Consider the following 23,152-nt stretch of genomic DNA (forward strand, 5'->3'; position numbering starts at 1 on the left):
ATAAAAGTAGCATAAGTTACTCCTTATAACATTAGATATCTGCGAGTAAAGGTCCTGTTAAAAAGAAATAATTTGAATTAATATTAGTACATGAATAAAAAACTTAGTTTCACTTCTTACAGAAAAACGCGGACGGAAGTGTATGAAATTTCACAAACTTATAGTTTATGTAGAGAAGGAGAGAAGAATGCTAATATTTTTTTAAATAATGCATAAAGCATGCATTAAATGAATAAAAAAAAATTGTACATACCATGTATTTGACATACACACACATAGAAGTATAGTCTTTGACAATAGATCCTTAATAATTGTTTAAAGTTATAATTTATAGTAATTCTGGTCGCATATAAAAAAATAATTATGATCGAATTTCGACCAATGGGGGACTAGTAGTAATAATAGTATCTCAGGACAATTCACACAGCGCCATCTAGTCTCAACCTAAGCAGAGCCTATATTATACTAACTAGACAACTGACAGAAACAAATATATTTTTTTTGTAAATTCATACATTTAGATACATAGAAATACACCCAGACCAATACAAACAATCGTAATCATGAATACAAATGGTAGAAAAAATTAATGTAAAAACTTGACGTTCATAAGCGGCTAAAATGTCCTACATGAATAAAGGATTTTTTAATTTGAATTTGAATTTGAAATATTTGTACCATGCAAGGAATCGAACCCGCGACAATCATAAGTAAGGCACACTGATTTACTTCCGATGGTCATTAAACCGCTAGACCACAGAGGCAAACGTCGTGATCAAATGTTTTAAAATTTGCTTCTGTGTTCAAATCTACTACTTTAACTCTGTTCTTCTACATTTAAAATAATACACTTGTTTTAGGAACTCATTATACAATGCGTAAGAGATGAAGATGGCAAGAATGCATCTCCATACATGTGTGATCCTCTGACCAAACCCGAGAACCGAGTGAGGACCTGCAACGACCACCCCTGTCCGCCAAGGTAAGGAGCTATTTTCAATAATAATAATTCTGAGCAATTCACAAACTATCTAGTCCCAGGTTAACCAGTGCTTGTGTTATGGGTACTACACTGATATAAATACATAGATTTTGTTTTGCAAATACATACATAATTAATATACATAACATTATATTCAATTTTTATGCGTGAATACGGAATGGTGCACCCGCCTGCGTTTACAATGTAAACTCATGGGACACCAGTGGAAGAAAATAGGACTCATCATGGCATATTATCTAGGAGTTAACCACAATGTTTTCTAGAGGTACACGCGTGGAGGTCGACCAAATTTGTCGTCGTCTATACGTTGAAGATATACTCGTATAAGAATAAATATTATTGGGGGATGTTTATTTAAAAATTAACAGTACACAAAAATTGTTTGTCTGATTGTCTGTATAATAATATTTGTGCGCGGTAATCTCATAAACAGGTTAACCGATTGAGTGCGTTTTTCATTTATTTATTGTAGCAAACAACATTCAATTGTTTCTTATTTATTGAAATCGGTTCATAAAAAAAAGTAAATGTTATTGCTTTTCGGAATATCGCGGGTTCAGCCACAATATAATATGTAGAAAAAAACCTATTTGAAATATTAGTTGGGAACCATCGATCAGTCTGTTGGACGCGCACTTTAACACTTATTTTTTCCAATACTCAGTTACGAAAATTGAAGTCGCGTTCCATCGAGATATTTCCTTGTTTTCATCCTAATAATATTATAAATGCGAAAGTTTATAAGTGGTCGTTTGTCAAAATATAATAATAATTGTCAAGATATATAGTTTAAATTTCTTTTTGTGTTGAATAATCCATTTGTCGCGAAAGCTATATAACATTACGCTACGACCAATAGAAGCGAAGTATCAGTGGAAAAAGTTGCAAAAACAGGGAAAATTATTGATATTTGAGGGCTTCCGTTGCGTGCGCTGTGCGAACGAAGTCGCGGGTACAGCTAGTAATGTTATAAACGCGAAAGATTGTGAGTAAGGATGGATGTTTCTTCTTTCACGCAAAACTACTGAACGGATTTTGATGAAACTTTACAGTAATATAGCTTATACATCAGAAAAACACATATTTTTTTATTAACGTGGTTGAAACTGCGGACTCAGATAGTTTTTTATAGTTAATTTTTATTGTATTTTTTCCCCAAGTTTCTGTATACAACTTGATGTTTGATTGTTTTATATTCCTCATTTTTTCATTATTTTTATTATATTTTTCCCAAAGTTTCTGCTATATACAACACTAATGATTATTTCATTTCCAGATGGAATTACACGGAGTTTTCTCAGTGCACCAAATCCTGCGGTATCGGTATCCAAACTAGAGAAGTTTCATGTATACACGAGGTAAGTTTATTTACTTGATTTTGATACAAATCGTTTAATAATATAATAATAATTTATTGTCAGACGACATAGTTCATTTTGTTATAACAACTTTACAACGTAACTTAATCTATGTGAGTAAAAAAACTCTTAACATATTACTTGTAATTCAAATTCAAATTCAAAATACATTTATTCATGTAGGATATATTAGCCGCTTATGAACGTGAAATTTTTTACATTATAATTATATTTTTTTCCCTACCGTCCAGTTTAGTATATAGATACAATTGAGAAGAACTGGCAAGACACTCAATTGAATATTTTTTTTTTGCAAGCCAGTTTATTTGCCATGTATTTTATATAGGTGTCTATATCTAACATTAAATGAAAATCCCGTGCATGAACAACTATTGCCATGCACGCTCGTCATGCAAGTAATCGTTTAGTAACTAATAGGTTTTGCTCAGTAAATATGACTTAACAGATATTTTGAATTTATTTAAGGGTAATTCCAATATATCCTTTGTTATCTTATTGTAAATTTTTATACCTTTTCCCATAAAAGACCTATTGACTTTTTCTAAACGATACTTGGGGACAGCAAGTTTGTCTTTAAATCTAGTATTAATATTTTGAATATTGCAAAGTTTTTATTAAATAAAATATACTGATGATCACTGTAGGTTTTCTAAACCTATGTTTTGATATTTGTTTAATAATATAACGATGCAAAGTGGCGTTTAAAAAGTATGAGTTGACAGTTCTTATCTCGAACTACTTGCAGAACTAACATTAACAGATTCGAATTATCATAAATCTAAATATATATAACTCAAAGGTGACTGACATAGTGATCTATCAACGCACAGTCCAAACCACTAGACGGATCGGGCTGAAATTTGGCATGCAGGTAGATGTTATAACGTAGGCATTCGCTAAGAAAGGATTTTGATTAATTCTTCCCCCAAGGGCAGAAAATAGGGGATGAAAGTTTGTATGAAACTTTGTCAATTTTAAACTGATCGGGCTGAGACTTTGCATGCATACAGCTATTATGACGTAGGCATCCTCTAAGAAAGGATTTTGATAAATTCCACCCCTAAGGGGATAAATTAACGCGATCGAAGCCGCGGGCAAATGCTAGTCTATAAATAAAGATATATTGTTTTGATTTTGATTTGATTATATTTAGGGACAAAACTCTTAATACGATGGGTCTGTCATGCCGTAATGAGAATAAAAAAATCTTTTGAGGAAGAATATTTTGATATTCGTATATTTTTAACTCTACTACGCAAAAATTACTAAACGCTAAACATTTTCGAATGAAATTTAGATTACAAATAGATCTTATACTAGATTAACGCGTAGGATATTTTTTAATTAAATTCATATATTTAGTAAACAAAAAAAAACATTGATATCATCTCCAAAATTTCTCGAAAGTTCTGAAACAAATAAATGTTTAAAAATACAAATTCCCTGGAAAGATCAATTCTCATCAAAGACTAATCTCATTTAGGCTATCTTCTCAATGTTTCCACAAAGACTTGATACAACCTCATTATTTTTCTTCAATTACTCTTGAAATATAAAATTTATTTTATTCAAATGAGCACCCAATTTATGAGTAACTTTATTCCACGGGAATACACTTCGCATAATTCATACAGTCATACATACAGTCGACGCCGACGTTCAGAAACATAGAGAAATATTATAAACTAAACTGTCCTGCGGCTTCGTCCGCGTGGAATTTAACTTTATTCTTCTAAAATAAAAGTAGCCTAAATTACTCCTTATTACATCAGCTACATGACAAAAAAGTCCTATCAAAATCGGTCCAGCCATTTCAGAGATTAGCCGGAACAAACTGACAGACAAAATTTTTTTTTAATTTTATTTTGGTGTATGTACCGTATTTATATTCATATGCATGTAGTAAAAAATAGTTATTTTAGTATTACAAACAGACACCCTAATTTTATTTATATGTATAGATTTTAAACTTAACTGCAGACAGGTTGAATATTTATAACAACAAGTTTCTCCTCTATTTCTTTCTCATTATTCATCACTGTTATCAGGTGCTAAGACTCAGAATAACTAACCTTGGACAATTAACACAGCGCCATCTAGTCCCAAGTTAAGCAGAGCATGTGTTATGGGTACTAGACAACTGATAAATACATAGATATTTTTTTGTAAATATATACATAATATACATAGCAAACACCCAGACCGATACAAACAATCATACTCATGAATACAAAATGTTTGCACCATGCGAGGAATCGAACCTGCGATCATCGGAAGTAAAACGGTGTGCTAACACTAAACCACCGAGGCCGTTGAGATCTATTGTGCTCGTCCTTTATCAAGTTCGCTACCTAGACCCGTCAGGGACAAGAATTAAAGGATATTCTTAGGAGCGATGGTTTTTATCTCCTCAGGATACAGTATGTACTTTCCAAAGAAGATTTCGTTTAGACATGAGTGGGCTACAACCACATAGGATGTGTAGTGGCGTTTTCTCTTCTGCTTGCCAAAATCTGCAGGTCCTTCTCTGTAACTCTGAGCATCTGAGCTTCATGAGTAACTCAATACAAACACAGAAGCTGAAGATAGAAATTATTGCTCTATATACAAGGCACGGCCAGTAAATCATTCCAATATGCTGGCCAACCAACTGATAGTCCCCGACAACAATGTTGCCTTAAAAGGTGTAGGTTACTGGAACTCACAGGACACTGCAAGTTGAACAAACGTATGGCACACCTAGGCCTATGCACAACAAAGTACTGCAGATTTTGCTAAACTGAAGAGGAACGCCACGACACATCCTATGTGGTTGTAGCCCACTCATGCACAAACGAAATATCTCCCTTGGAAAGTTTACACTCTTTCCCGAGGAGATAAAAACCATCGCTCCTAAGAATATCCTTCAATTCTTGTCCCTGACGGGTCTAGGTAGCGAACTTTGAAAAGGACGAGCAGAATAGATCTATGTAGGTCGCAGTGCTATAGGTCCATGCACCTGACAATAGGCCAAAAAACCCAATAAAAAAAATTAAAAAAATACCATAACTCGATGAATAATGAGAACCATCTGAAAGGACAATGATTCTACTGAGAATCACACTATACCCGAAACGTAAACTTGACCACATCTGCTCACTATCTTCTTTTTTCGGACTACTCTAATGCTGTTGGCTGCAGCTGGCCTTTACAGTTTCATCGGTCGATAGGGGGCGAGTGCAGATGGCACTCAAACCCGCGGAAGGACTTATGGAGCGGCTGAAGGCCAACTCCCGCCTGATGGATACGACTTTAGTCTGAGGGCACCGCTAGGGATTCGAACCTCGACTCAGACCGTCGTAATATTGATCCCCGTTTGAATTGGACGGGGAATCGATTGGAGGGGATACATAGTCTTCGACTTGCAAGATGAACACGGAAAAAAACAAATAATATCTTTACATAAACGGCCTCAGTGGTCTAGCGGTTTAGGATACTGCTTTACTACCGAAGGTCACGAGTTCGATTCCTCACACGGTGCGCGCATTTTTATTCTTGATCATTGTTTGTATTGACGACCTCGGTGGTCTAGCGGTCTAGGACACCGCTTTACGAACGATGGTCGCGGGTTCGATTCCTCGCACGGCACAAACATTTTGTATTCATGAGTATGATCGTTTGTATCGATCTGGGTGTTTTCTATGTACAATATGAATGTATTTATAAAAAAATTATATGTATCAGTTATCTAGTACCCATAACACAAGTTTTAGCTCGCTTAACTTGGGTCTAGATGGCGCTGTGTGAATTGTCCTGAGATTATCATTATTATTGTATCAGTATGGATGTTTACTATGTATAGATTTACAAAAAAAAATATCTAATATATATTTAGTACAGAGCATATATTTATAGATACGTACGTTAAATTTATATCGCCCACATTTTTCCTCCGGGGTTGAAATTGAGATGTGGTAGAGAAAATTACACTAAAATGATTGCCTATGTGAACAAACAGTATATTTTAGTATTAAAGATGTGTGGGAATTATAAAAAATCTAAAATTACCATATCTGCTCGGTTTTTTTTATTATTTATAATTCCTTAAAATAATAAAAAAAAATACAATATCTATGAATATTGTTTTTTTTTGTATTTTTTTAAGGAAATTAAGGATTTATCTAGGAACAAAAGGCGGTCTTATCGCTTAAGTGGTTTTAATCTTACGATATGTACAAATACATATTAATTTAAGTTTTCTGTATATTTTTCTTTATTTAATTCAGGCTACTAAACCCATATTATAAATACGTTATAAACGAACATACATATGAATTAATATTACAATATTAATTACCCTTTTATCACTGATGGAGATACTCTGTGGATACATATACAGCAGTAAATATAATTTATTCTCGTTCCGATCAGTTGCACGTTACAAATAAACTGTTACTTAGCAACGTGATTACTTATTTTAAATGTGATGGATTATACTTTTTCTTCTAAAATCAATGTGCCTAATACGGTCCTTTAATCCATTACATTTAAGACACTCTACATCTCTACATTTAAATAACATATATAATATAAAACAATATACAGAGGAGTAAACAATAGAACAATAGTAGCAAAAAACATACCGGAAATTAAATCTGTAAAATACTGAGGACAAAATGGGAGTCGTGTCGTATCAAGAATTAAAGAGCATGATGGAAGATCGCGGAAAGTGGCAAGAGCTCCACCGACAAGAGCGTAGCTCTTAAATTATGAATGAATGAATGAAAATACTATACACTGATTATAGTTGGAACTATACCGCCCCCTTAAATTCTAAAATCAATGAGCCTAATAATCACCAACCCCTATTTTTTAAAAGCGATTTTAATTTTTATAGCAAAACGACATTTGCGGGGTCAGTTAGTAATTTATATAAATTGTGATCGAATTCGACCATTTAGCGGCCACTAGTTTTTGTAAATACGAGTGTGATTAAATGAATTTTTCTCCAATCAGGTGACTAGAGGTGGCACAAATACAGTGGTGGTCCCAAACAGCATGTGTCCCCAACCACCTCCTCCCGACAGGCAGTACTGCAACGTGCTGGACTGCCCCGTCAGATGGCAGACCGGGGAATGGTCCAAGTGCTCCAAGACTTGCGGCGGTGGAGAGAAACAGAGGAAGGTCAGTATACGAAATCTGTTGGAATATTAAAACACAATAAATAGTTCAGTAAGTTCTCTCATTGCATAGTATAAAACAAGGTCGCTGTCTCCGTCTGTCCCTATATATGCTTAAATCTCTAAAACTACGCAACGAAAGGCTCCCTCGAAATACCACACATGTTCAGAATCTAAGTTTTTTCGCGTTTCGCACGGTGAGTCTAGTTTTCAGACACCCATGCTATACTCCCAAATTCCTTCTCCGACCCACCTCTTAAATGGCCGACAACCTGTCTGCCTGCAATTCCCAAGTCCAATTAAAACATTTGATAGTCCAAAATGCACTCACTGTATCAACTTTTTAAAGCATATTTAGATAGATAGATATAACATTTATTTATGTTAAATGGGACATACGCAAGGGACAGTAATATGAAGACAAAAAGGAAATACACAACTGCATCAGTGAGTTAACAGAAAAAGGCTGTGCCTCAGTGTGTTGTTAGCTCGAGCTAACTGATTTCCAGGTGTTGCCCAGGGACATACGCGAGGATGAATCTTTACCCTTGTTACCAGGTGGAGTGTAAACAGATAATGGCCCAGTCCCACGTGGTGGAGCGACCACCAGCCTCGTGCGGCTCACCACGGCCTGTATCCACCAAGTCCTGCAACTCCAAACCCTGCACGCTAGATACATCATCACCAGAAATCTCTTTGGCTAATTCTTCATACATACAACACGATCCGAAGAAGAAAAAGGTCAGTGTTTTGACGCTATTTTTTTTTATGGACTATATTCTCTTTGTATATTAATTTGTAAGGAATATATTGTGATTATTATTGTATTAACTCTAATTTAAACTGGCGCGGGTGGATATAGGCTTGCATATATATATATATATATATATTTTTTCATAATATAAGCGCGTATATATTTGTATATATTATTATTTTATATTTTAATATAATATAACACACGGTTTTTCCTAATATGCTAGATGATAGTTTCTATTCTATCTCTTCTACGTCTTCTTCAAATAATAGTTTTCATAGTATTCCAATTCCCTTACATGAAACATTACATGCTGAGTTCTCTGATGTACTTAAAAATTTTAACATAGTTCATATCAATGCTCAAAGTATTCCGGCTCATTTCTCGGATATGTTGGCAACATTTGACGTTAGTAACATTCATGTTATTCTTGTTTCCGAGTCTTGGCTGAAACCCTGTTTGCCTTCCATGAGCTATTCTCTACCAGGTTTTGTGCTATTGCGTAATGACCGTATAGGTAAGGGTGGTGGTGGTGTTGCAATTTACCTTCGTTCCCAAATCCCTTACAAAGTAGTATTCTCTTCCCATAGTTCGAATCCTTCCCTCGAAGCCGAGCACTTATTTGCTGAAGTTACTCTCTCCCATACGAAAATCCTTATTGGGGTTTTTTATAGTCCCTCTTCCTCTATCAACTATTTCTCTTCATTAGAAAACCTGCTTGAAGATTTGATCCCTTCTTACGAACATACTATTATTATGGGTGACTTCAATACCTGTATGCTGAATAACGACCATCGCAGCAATTCACTTAGAACTGTAGCTAATGCTTGCGACATGTACATTTTGCCACTACAAGCTACTCATTTCTTTCCCCACTCCAGTCCTTCTCTCCTTGACCTAATTTTGGTATCACGTCCTGATTTTGTTGAGAAACACGGCCAATGCTCTGCAGATGCCTTCTCTTATCACGACCTTATCTTCCTCTCCTATAAAATCCGTCCTCCTAAGCGCAAGCACAAAGTTCTTTTGCAACGTAATTTTGGTGCCATCGACCATGAATCCTTGCGTAGAGATGCTTTGGTTTCATTGGGCGTCTATCGATGAAGCGACTTCAGTCAATGAGCAAGTTACATTATTCAACTCAATTATTACTGAATTGTATGACCATCATGCTCCTATACGACCAGTTCGAGTCAAACGCTTACCTGCGCCATGGCTGACAGATGAAATAAAAACTTTGCAAGCCAAAAAAAATAGAGCAAAGGCAAAATTTAAATCAAATCCCGATGTATTCCGTGATGAGTATATTAGAGCTAGGAATCACTGCAATAAGGTGTGTAGAGAGGCACAACGTCGCCACATTCACAAATGTATAGAAAATTGTAATTCCTCCAAAGTCTGGAAATTCTTGAAGTCTCTTGTGGTTGGTAAAAATAATTACACTAATTCCTTTGATTTAGATACCAATAACCTTAATAGGCATTTCTCTACTTCAGTTGCAATTGATAGCAATACTAAAAAGAACACTCTAAACTATCTTTCTACCATACCAACCCCAGATTATTCCTCATTTTCTTTCAGTTTAGTTACGAATTGTGATGTTGAGAAGAGCTTACTTTCAATCTCTTCCGATGCCGTTGGTACGGATAATATTAGTCGTGCTATGATCCTTCCCATTCTAGATATTGTCCTTCCTATTATCACCAAAATTTTCAATGTTTCCTTATCCTTAGGTGTGTTTCCTTCCGTCTGGAAAGATGCTCATATTATTCCACTTCCCAAAAAGTCTAACCCGAGCTCCTTTTCAGATTATCGTCCAATATCCATTCTCCCTTTCCTCTCTAAAGCTATGGAGCGTCTTGTCCAAATTCAATTAAGTACCTTCCTTTCTAAAAATGGTCTCGTAAACTCTCTTCAATCCGGTTTCCGTCCTGGTCATAGTACGACTACTGCCCTTGTAAAAATTACAGACGATATTCGTTACGGCATGGAGAACTCCCAGCTTACTGTCCTTACATTACTAGATCTAAGTAATGCTTTCAACACAGTTGACTTCGATATTCTGCTGGGACTGATGCGTTCTCTCAACATATCTCCAATCGTAACTAAATGGTTTCAAACATACCTGTATGGGCGCCGGCAACGCATTCGAATAGACAATCATTTGTCCCAGTGGTGCAATACCTCAGCCGGCGTCCCTCAGGGTGGCGTCTTATCTCCATTACTTTTCTCGCTATTTATTAACTCCATTACTCTCGAACTTCATTCCTCATACCACCTTTACGCAGATGATCTCCAACTATATACACAAGCTCCATTACATAACATCACCTCTGCCATCACTAAAATCAACGATGATTTAGCAACCATTTCAAACTGGTGCAAATCGTACGGATTAATCGTGAATCCTTTAAAAACGCAAGCTATTATAATTGGCAGCCCCTTTTATATCGCCAGAATAAATAGGAACCTTCTTCCGCGCATTGTCTTCAATGGTGAACTCATAGCCTACAGTGACAGTGTGAAAAACCTAGGAATTTACTTTGATCAGACACTATCATGGTCGACTCAAATTATGGAACTTAGTAAAAAGGTTTTTAGTGTCGCTGGTTCATTAAAACGGTTACGTAATTTCTTGCCTTTCGACACCAAGGTTACGCTTGCAAACACCCTATTACTTCCTATTCTGGATTATGCAGATACTTGCTATCTAAACCTCACCGAAGCCCAGTTGAACAAACTTGAGCGTCTTCAAAACGTCTGCATTAGATTCATATTTGGTTTACGTAAATACGACCGCATTTCACAATTCCGTACTCAGCTCAAGTGGCTCCCAGTTCGTTCTCGCCGAGATTGGCATACTCTCTCTTTACTCTATTCTATCCTTTTTAACCCTATTACTCCATTATACCTTAAAGAATCTTTCACATTTCTCAGTGAGGTGCAGAATAGTGGTCTGCGAAGTGCAGATAACCTCCTGTTAAAAACTCCCACCCATACCTCTAGTTACTATTCCAAATCCTTCTCTGTACAGGCTGTGCGCCTTTGGAACTCGCTACCGCCCTCCATACGTAATGCTCAATCCTCAGCCATCTTTAAGAACTTAGTTAAATCTCACTTTCTCTCCCCGTAAATACTCTTATGTTCACTTCTTTTCCACTTCTATTGCTTCTTACATTTAGTATAGTGTGTTATTTGTGTAATATTTATATGTATGTATAATTTTTATGTGTATGTATGTATTTATTAATTTTAATTTATTTAAGTAAGTTTATATATATATATTATATTTTGTTACCTTATTTCCACTCACGTGCCGCCTACTTTATTTTTATTTATACTCTCTTTCATAAGGTTGTCTGGAAGAGATTGCGTTAGCGATAAGACCGCCTTCTGTACCTTCTTCTTTCTTTAATGTATTGTTATATATTATTTTCTTTTTATGTATCTACTTTTAATATTGGTGCAATAAAGAATTATAAATAAAAAAAATAAAATAATAATAATCTCAGGACAATTCTCACAGCGCCATCTAGACCGAAGTTAAGCTAGCTAGAGCTTGTGTTATGGGTACTAGATAACTGATAAAAATACATAGTTTTTTTTTCATAAATATGTACATACATAATATACATAGAAAATACCAAGACTGATACAAACAATTATACTCAGGAATACAAACGTTTGCACCATGCTTGGAATCGAACTCGTGACCATCGAAACTAAGGCAGTGTTATCTAGTATCCTTAACACAAACTCTGCTTAGCTAGAAACTAGATGGCATGTTGCATTTCCAGCGACATTATGTATGCATTTAAAAAAAAAGCAATAAGTATTTTTTTATGGATGATAATGGAATGGTGCACTGTTTTCTAAATATATTATTTATATATCTATCTTTTGCCCGCGGCTTCACTCGCGTTAAGAAGTATTATTATTAATTAGGTATAGTTTTCGCGGTTTTACTTCTGTTCAGCGTTCGTAAAAAATTAGGGCCTAGGGGATGCCAACGTCATAGTAGCTTTATGCATGCGAAGTCTCAGCCCGATCGGATTAAAATTGACAAAGTTTCATACAAACTTTTATATGGGAATAGAATTAATCAAAATCCTTTCTTAGCGGATGCCAACGTCATAACATCTACCTGCATGCCAAATTTCAGCCCAATCCAGTGGTTTGACCTTAGAGTTATATATATTTAGATTAAGCCCCGATAAATGAGCAATCCAATACTGAAAAAAATCTATTTAAGAATCAAACGAACCCAACTGAAGCAGCAAAGGCCAGCTGCGGCCAACAGCATTAGAGTGTCCGAAAAAAAAAGTAGTTCCAGAGTTTAACGCGTCCAACCGAACATACAGACGAACTCTTAAGTTTATTACAGTTATGTACATAATATACATGTTCCTAGCTAATTACACGAAATATAACAAGAAAATATTTTAAAAACTTCGCAAATATAACGACGAATTTCTTATTTCATTTAATAATTGTGCCGCGTACATTCTGACGAACAATTTTTATTACTTGAACATAGAGTTAAACTGTGTAATGTTCTGATTATTCTCCATTTCCACGATAAATCCTACACTTTATAGAACGTAATCTTATTTCGGAACTAACTGTAACCGCGACTTCGTCCGCGTGGAATTTAACTTTATTTTTCTAAAATAAAATGTTTTCTCTAAAATAAAATTAGCCTAACTTACTCCTTATAACATTAGCTTCCTGCCAAAAAAAGTCCCGTCAAAATTGGTCCAGCCATTTCAGAGATTAGACGGAACAAACAGACATATAGACAAAAATTGTAAAAAATGTTCTTTTGGTGTATGCACCGTATTTATATTCATGTGCATGTAGTAAAAAACTGTTATTTCAATATAACAAACAGACACTCCAATTTTATTTATATGTATAGATTATTCTGTGGAATCGTAAGATTTCTAATTAATTAAACAGACTGTAACGAGAGAGACGAGAGATTCCGAGATTCCCTGATATCTTCAGCATCCGCGTCTATATTTTTAACCTCAAATAAATGACCGCCAGAATTCTTTTATTTCGTTTCGGTATGAAAAAAATATTTCATTAGTAGAGTCCTCAGGCACTCCGTAATAATGTTCTAATATTTGTTTAATATAACGTACCTTCACGGCTTTTATACTAGATGGGATAATCAGAAGAAATTCGATACTTCGAATTCTTTCTTCTCTTCTTTAATGTCATGGTATTATTATAAGTGTATTGTCAAGAATGTATATGAACTATATATTATATGACGACCTCGGTGGTCTAGTGGTCTAGCACACCGCTTTACGGCCGATGGTCGCGGGTTCGATTCCTCGCACGGCACAAACATTTGTATTCATGAGTATGATTGTTTGTATCCGTCTGGGTGTTTTCTATGTATAATATGTATATATTTACGAAAAAAAAATTTATCTATGTACTTGTATCAGTTATCTAGTACCCGTAACACAAGCTTTAGCTAGCTTAACTCGGGTATAGATGGCGCTGTGTGAATTGTCCTGAGATTATATATATATTATATCTCCCTTTGATGGGGTAATAGACTGATCATTGCGGGTGAAAATCACCAAACAATGATAGTATACATTATGAATGATGAGGATGGATAATTTTTAAGTGGAAGACAAAAATTATTATTATTATTATTACATGTTTTTAAATTATTACGTTATTGTGTATATATATATATATATATATTACTTTATGTTGGTCTAATGTATTGTCTTATAATACAGGTGACAGTCAAGGTGGGTGGTTCAGCAACAATATTCTACGGAACTCAAGTGAAAATCAAGTGTCCCGTGAAAGGTTACAACAGAACGAAGATCCAATGGGCAAAGGATCATCAGATCATCACCAAATCGAAGAAATACAAGATTTCTAAAAAGGTAAGTAGAAATACGAATAATATTTATGTAAATAATGTTAATGTAAGCACGTCAACCAAGATACAGTGGACAAGGGATCATCAGATCATCATCAAATCGAAGAAATACAAGATTTCTAAAAAGATAAGTAGAAATATAAAATTATTTATTCAAATAAACTTAATATAAACACTTTTGAATAGTCATGTTTATTTTGATTCTACCACTCATTCGGAAAGCATACTCATGACTAGAAGAACGAGCAAGAAACTTGCATGTTGCTCTTTTAAATAAATTTTCAGCATTACATATTTTTTATGGTATGGTTCACCCTCCTGAGCTAAGTTCTGAGCTAATTTTAGGCTGGCGGGGCTCCACTGGAGGATGATAGGATGAGCATAAAGTCAGGTCAGTTCAGTCACCAGGAATTTTATCACTGAATTATCACACTTTCTTCGTAAAGAGTTTATAATAAAATTGAAGAATATGCAAACGATAATGTTTTTGTAATAAAACTGAAAATTCATTGCGCTGACAATATTAACTGATTGTACTAAATATAAAAAATATTATTATTATTACAGTGCCTAGCGGTCTTTATAATGATTATCGCATGCCTCTTACTTGTAGTTACGTAATTATTAAGTAACATATATTCAAAAGAGCAACACACAAGTGAATTTTAAGTTAGATATTTTCAAGAGCTTCTTGCTCTTGAAAATATCTAACTTAAAATTCATAGCGCTGACAATGTTACCTGATTGAACAGAGATTAAGTGCGTAGCGATTTCTATGTTGATTGTCGCATGCCTAATCGTTGTTAATATAAATCTAATTAAAACAATATTTATTTAAAAGAGCAACACACAAGTTTCTTGCTCATTCTTCTTGTGATGAATCTGTGTTCCGAATGAGTGGTAGAACTATGACCATTCAAAAGTGCTTGTATTGAGTTTATTTGAATAAAAAATATTTTTATTTGTACTAACTAAATAAACAAAATAAATTATATATTATTAAGTATATTGTAATGTTATCATTTAAGATATAGCCCAATAAACTATACTTACGAATACTTCGTCTGCAACCTCTCAAAAGCTTTGAAAGCTTCAAAGCAGTCTCTGTAATATTAGAATTTCAGTACTTTCACTACTTAGTGAGGACTTAAGTGTGTGTGGGGGGGGGGGGCTGACTCGCGTTCCAGTAACACCACTTCAGCTGCATTTTCTTGGCATACGTCTTATTAATCTTCTTATGCTTACGTTACTTTAAAGTTGTAACTTATATGCAGTCTGGAAGCTTGTTTTAGCTTAGTTTGTGATACAATAGTTGATTTTTTATATATTATAATATACTCGTTAATTTTTTATATGATTAACGTCCTCGGTGGTCTAGCGGATTAGCAAATAGCTGTACTTCCGATGATCGCGGGTTCAATTCCTCTCACAGTACAAACTTTTGTGTTATGGGTACTAGACAACTGATATAAATATGTAAATACATTTTTTTTGTAAATACATACATCTTATTAATATAGTTAAATGTGTTTTAATATGAATAATTTTATGGAAAATAAATATATTTACATATCTCTCACGTTTAACTGTATTAATAATGTATACCAAATGTGAAAGTTTAAAAATAAGTAATACATACATAAACAATCGTACTCATGAATAGAAATGTTTGTACCGTGCGGGGTATCGAACCCGCGACCATCGGAAATAAGGCGGAGTGGTTAACCACTAGACCACCGAGATGTCAGATGCCGTTATGCCTGTTATCCTATAATTTCAATAACTTAACTCACTTTTCAACCGAAATACAGTTTACAAAGCCAGCTGCTTGGTGATTCTAGCTTAAACATAAAGATACCTACGTCTTAGTAACTTATAATATTAATACGAATAGAATAGAATAGAATAGAAAATCATTTATTCAAATAAACTTAATTTAAGCACTTTTGAATAGTCAACATTTTTTTAAATCTACCGCTTATTCGGAAATCTGTCTCATCACAAGAAGAATAAGCAAGAAACTTGTGTGTTGCTCTTTTAAACAATCCTTGTAAGTTCACATTTTACAAGTCGAAACGTATGAATACAAACTACCAACCAGCACTAATTTTTTTAGGTTCAAATATAAAAACACAATAAGATTAAATCAGTCGTAGTTATAAGAGCAGACCAGTCCCTACAAGCAGCACTCGTTCACGACTATGACGGATGAGCCAGCCATCACTGCGCTAGACCATATACGGTTTTTTTCTTTATTGATGATAATGGAATGGTGCACCCGCCTACGCTAACGGTTTACGCTAGCGGAGCACCAGTGGAGGATGATAAGATGAACATGAGGTCAGGTCAGTTAGCCCATCTTGGCAAATGGTAATTTATCACATTGGTTTCCAGGGAGCACAGTGTTGAGCTCATACTCATACATGGCTTGGTACATTTCCAGTCATGGGCTTAATGCTGCACATTACTTACGCTGGCGGAGCACCAGTGAAGGATGATAAGATGAGCATAAATCAGGACAGTTCAACCTTTTTGGCAAATGGCAATTTACCATGATGGAGACGACGAATTCTTCATTGCCAGCAAAAGCGTTATTAGTACACATTAGAATCCACTCCTAAGAATATCCTTCAATTCTTGTCCCTGACGGGTCTAGGTAGCGAACTCTGAAAAGGGCGAGCACAATAGATTTATGTAGGTCGCAGTGCTACAGGTGCTACAAACATCTGACAATAGGGGGGAAAGGGGATTGTTAGTAATGTGGACTAATAGTCATATTGCTAGCAATATACCATGTCAGGTTGACCTCCACGCGGTTCCCCTGGAAACCATCGTGATAAATTCCTTGTGAATTTGCCAAGATGGGCTAACTGACTTGACTTCATTCTCATCTTATCATCCTCCACTGGTGCCCCGCCAGCGTAAACCGTTAGCGCAAGCGAGTGCAACATTCGATTATCATCCATAAAAAAAAAAACATCTGACAATAACCCAAAAAACCCAATAAAAAAAAAATAGTCCAATTTCTAACATTCATATTCTCCCCTATTACTTATTGGGAAATTTCAGAAATGATACGTCGATGCAGCAGTACTTTTATTTTATTCCTTTTTCAAATTACACTCCACATAAATTGCGTCGCTGAACATTCACGTGTGGTCGTCTCGGTCGCCTCGAACAGAGTGAGAGCAGCCCGCTCCCTCCTTGTTCCCGGCCTCTTTATCTCTATTCCTATTGGTGGCGGCATAATCGTGACGCCACCAACATCACGTGACTCTATGGTTTTAAATTTGAAATGTAAGTAACAAATTAGTCAACTGAGTGTTCTTTATGCATTGAAGCTAACATACTACTGTTTGTTTATCTCTTTCACACAGGGGGCTCTCCGTATTACAACCCTCTCGTTCCGGGATCATGGAGTCTACACGTGCGTGGCGGGTAGATCCAGTGCTAATCTCACGCTCCTAGTGAAAGCGAGACCTGGCGAGTTTATATCGAGCGAAGAAATTGAGAGGCACAAAGCTTTGGATGAGCCATCTTCCCCTCTAGCTGACAGGTCAGTAAATGTATCAACATCATTATTGCAATGATCATCAGGACGGCCTCGGTGGTCTAGCGGTTTGGCACACTGCTTTACTTCCGATGGTCGCGAGTTTATTTATTTAAAACTATTGATTTTGTACAATAGGCGGGTGTTTTGCCTTAAAATAAAAAAAAATTAGGGGTGGACTACCCCTAACATTTAGAGGGATGGAAAATAGATGTTAGCCGATTCTCAGACATACTCAATACGCTCACAAAATTTCATGAGAATCGGTCAAGCCGTTTCGGAGGAGTATGGGAACGAAAACAGTGACACGAGAATTTTATATATAAGATAATATACTACATACAAACTTCATGATATGTAGTTTGTTTGTAATATAAATTTATATAAATGTATATGTATGTATGCATATACATTTATATAAATATATAAACAAACTACACATATGAATAAGATGATAAATGTTAACTCTTTTTTAGTAACTATTTCGATTTGCGGGTTCGATTCCTCGCACGGCACAAACATTTGCATTCATGAGTATCATTGTTTGTTTCGGTCTGGGTGTTTTCTATATATATTAGGTATGTATTTACAAAAAAATATCTAAATATTTATATCAGTTGTCTAGTACCCATAACACAAGTTCTGCTTACTGTGGGACTAGATGGCACTATGTTAATTGTCCAGTGTTATGTATTTATTATATGCACATTTGGCAAGTTTGGAATAATTATTGTTTTTAAACAATTATGTACACATGGTCTGGTAAATAAATAAATTGAATTGAGTATAAATATTATTAGTAACTTTATTAATAAAGCTCTAAAGGTTCTTGTGGATAATGCTATACGGCATTGTGCTCGCATTTTTGTGTAAATTATATTATGCATTAAAGAATAAATAAATAAATAAAATTAGATACAAGGGAACTCTAGTATGTTAAGTATTTGAAGCAATGGTTTATTTTTATAGATAAGGTAGATGGATCAGAATTTTTCGTCATACATCCTTTTACACAAATTTATTCCTAATTTCACAGACAAGTTCCACTTTTCAATTCTATACTTAATACAACGGGAGAATATTGAAAAATGTACACTACAGTAAGTCACTCCAGGTGATGGATGAAAGACGACTGCATGCAACTGAAATGAGAATGTTGAGTGGATGTGTGGTGTGACAAGAATGGATAAGATAAAGAATGAATACATTAGAGGAAGTATGAAAGTCGCGCCGGTGTCGGAGAGGTTGAAGTGTAATCTATCATGGTATGGACATGTAATGCGTAGGAACGAGGATAATATTTTAAGAAACGTGTTACATATGAATGTGGATGGTTATAAGGGCAGAGGAAGGCCGAAAAAGAGATGGAGGGACTGTGTGAAAGATGATATGGTAAGAAAGGAAGTAAATAACGCGATGACTGCGAACAGGGATGAATGGAAGCGAAAATCATATTACGCCGACCTATAAATGGGATAAGGAAGAAGCAGATGATGATGATGATGAGTAAGTCACTCCAGTTTCTACAATACCGGCCTGCGAGCATAATGTAGAATAGAATAGAATAGAATAGAAAATCATTTATTCAAATAAACTTAATTTAAGCACTTTTGAATAGTCATAACAATTTGTTTTTTATCTACCACTCGTTCGGAAAGCTGTCTCATCACAAGAAGAACGAGCAAGAAACTTGTGTGTTGCTCTTTTAAATAATCCTTGTAAGTTTACATTTACAAGTCGAAACGTGTGAATACAAACTACCAACAAGCACTAATTTTTGGGTCAAATATAAATATGCAATAAGATTAAATCAGTCGTAGTGATAAGAGCAGACCAGTCCCTACAAGCAGCACTCGTTTCACGAGTATGACGGATGAGCCAGCCATCACTGCGCTCGACCATATTTTAGGGAGCCCAATGACCCGGCCCACCACGCCGCCACACGTCTGGACATTTTAGTGAGCATGACTACTCATTCCACACGACCACGTCACAGCTACAAAAATTACTATATAGTAGTTACAGTATTCGCACTTTACATACGGATGCATGCGGCAATCAATACAAAAGCCGCTACGCTATCATATATCAAGAAAGCAGTGTGAAAATTAAAATTATAACGTTGTCCGCAAATAAACTTATTCTTGCTATATATTGCTATCATCTATAAATTCATCTATTTTATAATAGGCTTTAGAACTACAGTAAAATTAAAAATGTAACTGTGTATCAAGATTAATAATAATAATGTGGGCTGCCTGAAAACCAGCGCTGTATAGGTGCACCTCATTATGGTTGTGCTTATCATATATCATATATCTGCAACAGTTGAGGCAGCTCCTATTGCCAACTTCTGTTATTATTTCTTATTTTGTGTCTTATTGTAAATTGTATTATTTGTTATGTTATGTTGGCAATAAATCTATTATCCATCTAATAATAATTATTATTTATTCTCGAATTTATTATTATAATTACTTTTTATTTATATCTTACATCGTTATCGTACATATAGGCTTAATTACAGATAGTATGCAATACAGATTATTTAAACCAGCACAATACAATATCGGTAAAACTGCATGTGTGTGCTATATTCATACAAAATGGCTCAAATCTCAGTGTGCATCACTCAAGGAGCAAAACACTGATTTTCAGCTTAGTCCTCAAGACGATGTTCTTTTTTTAAATAAAATAAAAAATAACTGAAAGAAACAACTGAGCTATGCCCTTGAGGGTTGGTGTACTTTTTTAAAAACAAAATAATAAAAAAAGATTCATGAATAAATTATATCAACCTCAATGCTATAAAGATATTTACAGGAGAAATATATTGAACATGTCTATCTCTCTTTACAATGATTTGCCTGACAATATGATATTGTTGAACGAGAGAGCTTAAAGTAAATTTAACCAAATGGCTATTGGGACATTGTTTTTATAGTGTAAAGGAATTTATTGAATTTAGTCATTTAATGCATAACTTTACTATATGTACATATAAATAAAATTGGAGTGTGGACATGCATAGGAATATAAATACGGTACATGCATCAAAGTAACATTGTTCCGGCTAATCTCTGAAATGGCTGGACCGATTTTGACGGGACTTTTTTTGGCAGGTAGCAGGTAAAAATTTTAGAAAAAAATAAAATAAAAAAAAAAACTTTAAATGCCTGACTTGTATAAAAAATTACATTTTGAATACTGTCATTTTTCTATTTAACCGACGAACTGTTATTACATAATGTTTTTTACTGTTTGCAAACAGCCGAGCGGATGGACGGTACCGAGCCATAATTGGTGGTACATCAGACGATCAGTCCCACGAACAGCGTCCGGGAGACCAGAGGAAGAATTACAAGAACAGACAGAGAGGTAATTTTTTTATTATGTGGAGTCAAATTCAAATTCAAATCAAATTAAAAAAATATTTATTCATGTAGGACATTTTAGCCGCTGATGAACGTCAAATTTTTATATTATAATTTTATTTTTTCCCTACCGTCCAGTTTGGTATATAGATCCAATAGCATATACATATATCTAAATATATATAACTCAAAGGTGACTGACATAGTGATCTATCAACGCACAGCCTAAACCATTGACGGACCGGGCTGACATTTGGTATGCAGGTAGATGTTATGACGTAGGCATCCGCTAAGAAAGGATTTTGATTAATTCTACCCCCAAGGGGATAAAATAGGGGATGAAACTTTGTATGAAAAATCGTCAATTTTAAACCGATCAGGCTGAGACTTTGCTTGCATAAAGCTACTATGACGTAGGCTAAGAAAGGATTTTGATAAATTCCACCCCTAAAGGGATAAATTAACGCGAGCGAAGCCGCGAGCAAAAGCTAGTATATATATATAGTCGGTAACAAAGCAATGTACAAAATTAAATAAAATAGACCCTCAGCTTATAATAAATGTACATCTTTTTTTTTAATGGATGATAATGGTATGGTGTACCCGCCTGCACTAACGGTATACGCTGGCGGGGCACCAGTGGAGGATGATAGAGTGAGAATGAGGTCAGGTCAGTTACCCCACCGTGATAAATTCACCAGGAATTTATCACGAAGGTTTCCAGTGGGAATCGCGTGGAGGTCACGTAGGTGTATATGGCGAGAGAATAGAATAGAATAGAAAATCCTTTATTCAAATAAACTTAATTTAAACACTTTTGAATAGTCATATTTTCTTTTCGGAGAGCTGTCTCATCATTCTTGTGCACGAGCAAGAATCTTGCGTGTTGCTCTTTTAAATAATTTTGTTGTTACTTTACATTTTAAGTGGAAATGTGTGAATACAAACTACCAACTAGAACTAGTTCAATTAAATACTCAAATAGAGAAAATATTACATGTAAATAACTTTTGAATGTGATTAAAAATTAGGGTAAAAAATAAAACTTTGAGGTACCATTGAATGCCATACCATTGAAGATAAAGTTTCATAAGAATTGGTCTAGTTTCTGCGGAATGTTGTTACAAATACTGTGACAGAAGAATTTTATATATATTATTATTATTAATATTATAAACGTGAAAGTTTGTAAGTATTGATATTTGTTACTCTTTCACGCAAAAACTACTGAACGAATTTTGATGAAACTTTATAGTAATATAGCTTATACATCAGAATTATATATGGGCTAATTTTTTTATGGAAATTTCTATATTGAAACTTCACGTAAGTGAAACCGTAGGCACAGTTAGTAGGCTATAAATTTCTAGGCGGATCAAACTAGTTAGATATACATTTGTATCTGTTGTCTGAACTTAAGAAGTGGCTAATGGTTCATCTCGGTGGATTAATTAGAACCAACTCCGAATCCGTAGTGCTTTGTAAACAAAGTCTTCACAATTCAGTTTGAAAGCTTTCTACTATTTACAGTCTATCGAGATTATACGTGTAACTGTTTGTTTGTTTACTTATTGCTATACTTTTACTTTTACATACATTATATAAAAAAAAATAAAGGCAAATTCACACAATGCCATCTAGTCCTAAACTAAGTAGAGCTTGTGATATGGGTACAAGAAAACTGATATATATATATATATATATATATATATATATATATCAGTTTTCTTCTGGGTATTTTCTATTATATTAGTTATATATATATATATATATATGTAACTAATATAATAGAAAATACCCAGACTGCAAACAATGATACTAATGAATACAAGAACAACTGATATAAACAGTTAGATATTTTTGTAGACATAGATACATCTGTAATATACATAGAAAACATCCAGACCGATACAAACAATCATACTCACAAGTACAAATGTTTGTACCGTGCGAGGAATCGAACCCGCGACCGTCGGAAGTAAAGCGATGTGCTATACTACTAGACCACCGGGACCGTCC

General features: G+C 34.8%; 1 protein-coding gene across 5 annotated transcripts in view; it reads left to right on the forward strand.

Annotated features, from left to right (window-relative positions):
- LOC131855450 (protein madd-4) overlaps positions 1 to 23,152 on the forward strand; it is a 165,311-nt gene that overhangs the window by 131,071 nt on the left and 11,088 nt on the right. For all 5 annotated transcript variants that reach the window (XM_059206725.1, XM_059206724.1, XM_059206726.1 and 2 more), the window contains exons 14-20: positions 861 to 982; positions 2,280 to 2,361; positions 7,378 to 7,545; positions 8,100 to 8,282; positions 14,061 to 14,213; positions 17,587 to 17,765; positions 21,031 to 21,137. In XM_059206725.1, coding sequence (XP_059062708.1) covers positions 861 to 982; positions 2,280 to 2,361; positions 7,378 to 7,545; positions 8,100 to 8,282; positions 14,061 to 14,213; positions 17,587 to 17,765; positions 21,031 to 21,137 — 994 coding nt within the window. The remainder of the gene's footprint in view (positions 1 to 860; positions 983 to 2,279; positions 2,362 to 7,377; positions 7,546 to 8,099; positions 8,283 to 14,060; positions 14,214 to 17,586; positions 17,766 to 21,030; positions 21,138 to 23,152) is intronic.

The sequence above is a fragment of the Achroia grisella genome, unplaced genomic scaffold (genome assembly GCF_030625045.1).
Source record: "Achroia grisella isolate CSIRO2021 unplaced genomic scaffold, CSIRO_AGI_Agris_v1 utg1419, whole genome shotgun sequence".
NCBI classification, from domain to species: domain Eukaryota; kingdom Metazoa; phylum Arthropoda; class Insecta; order Lepidoptera; family Pyralidae; genus Achroia; species Achroia grisella.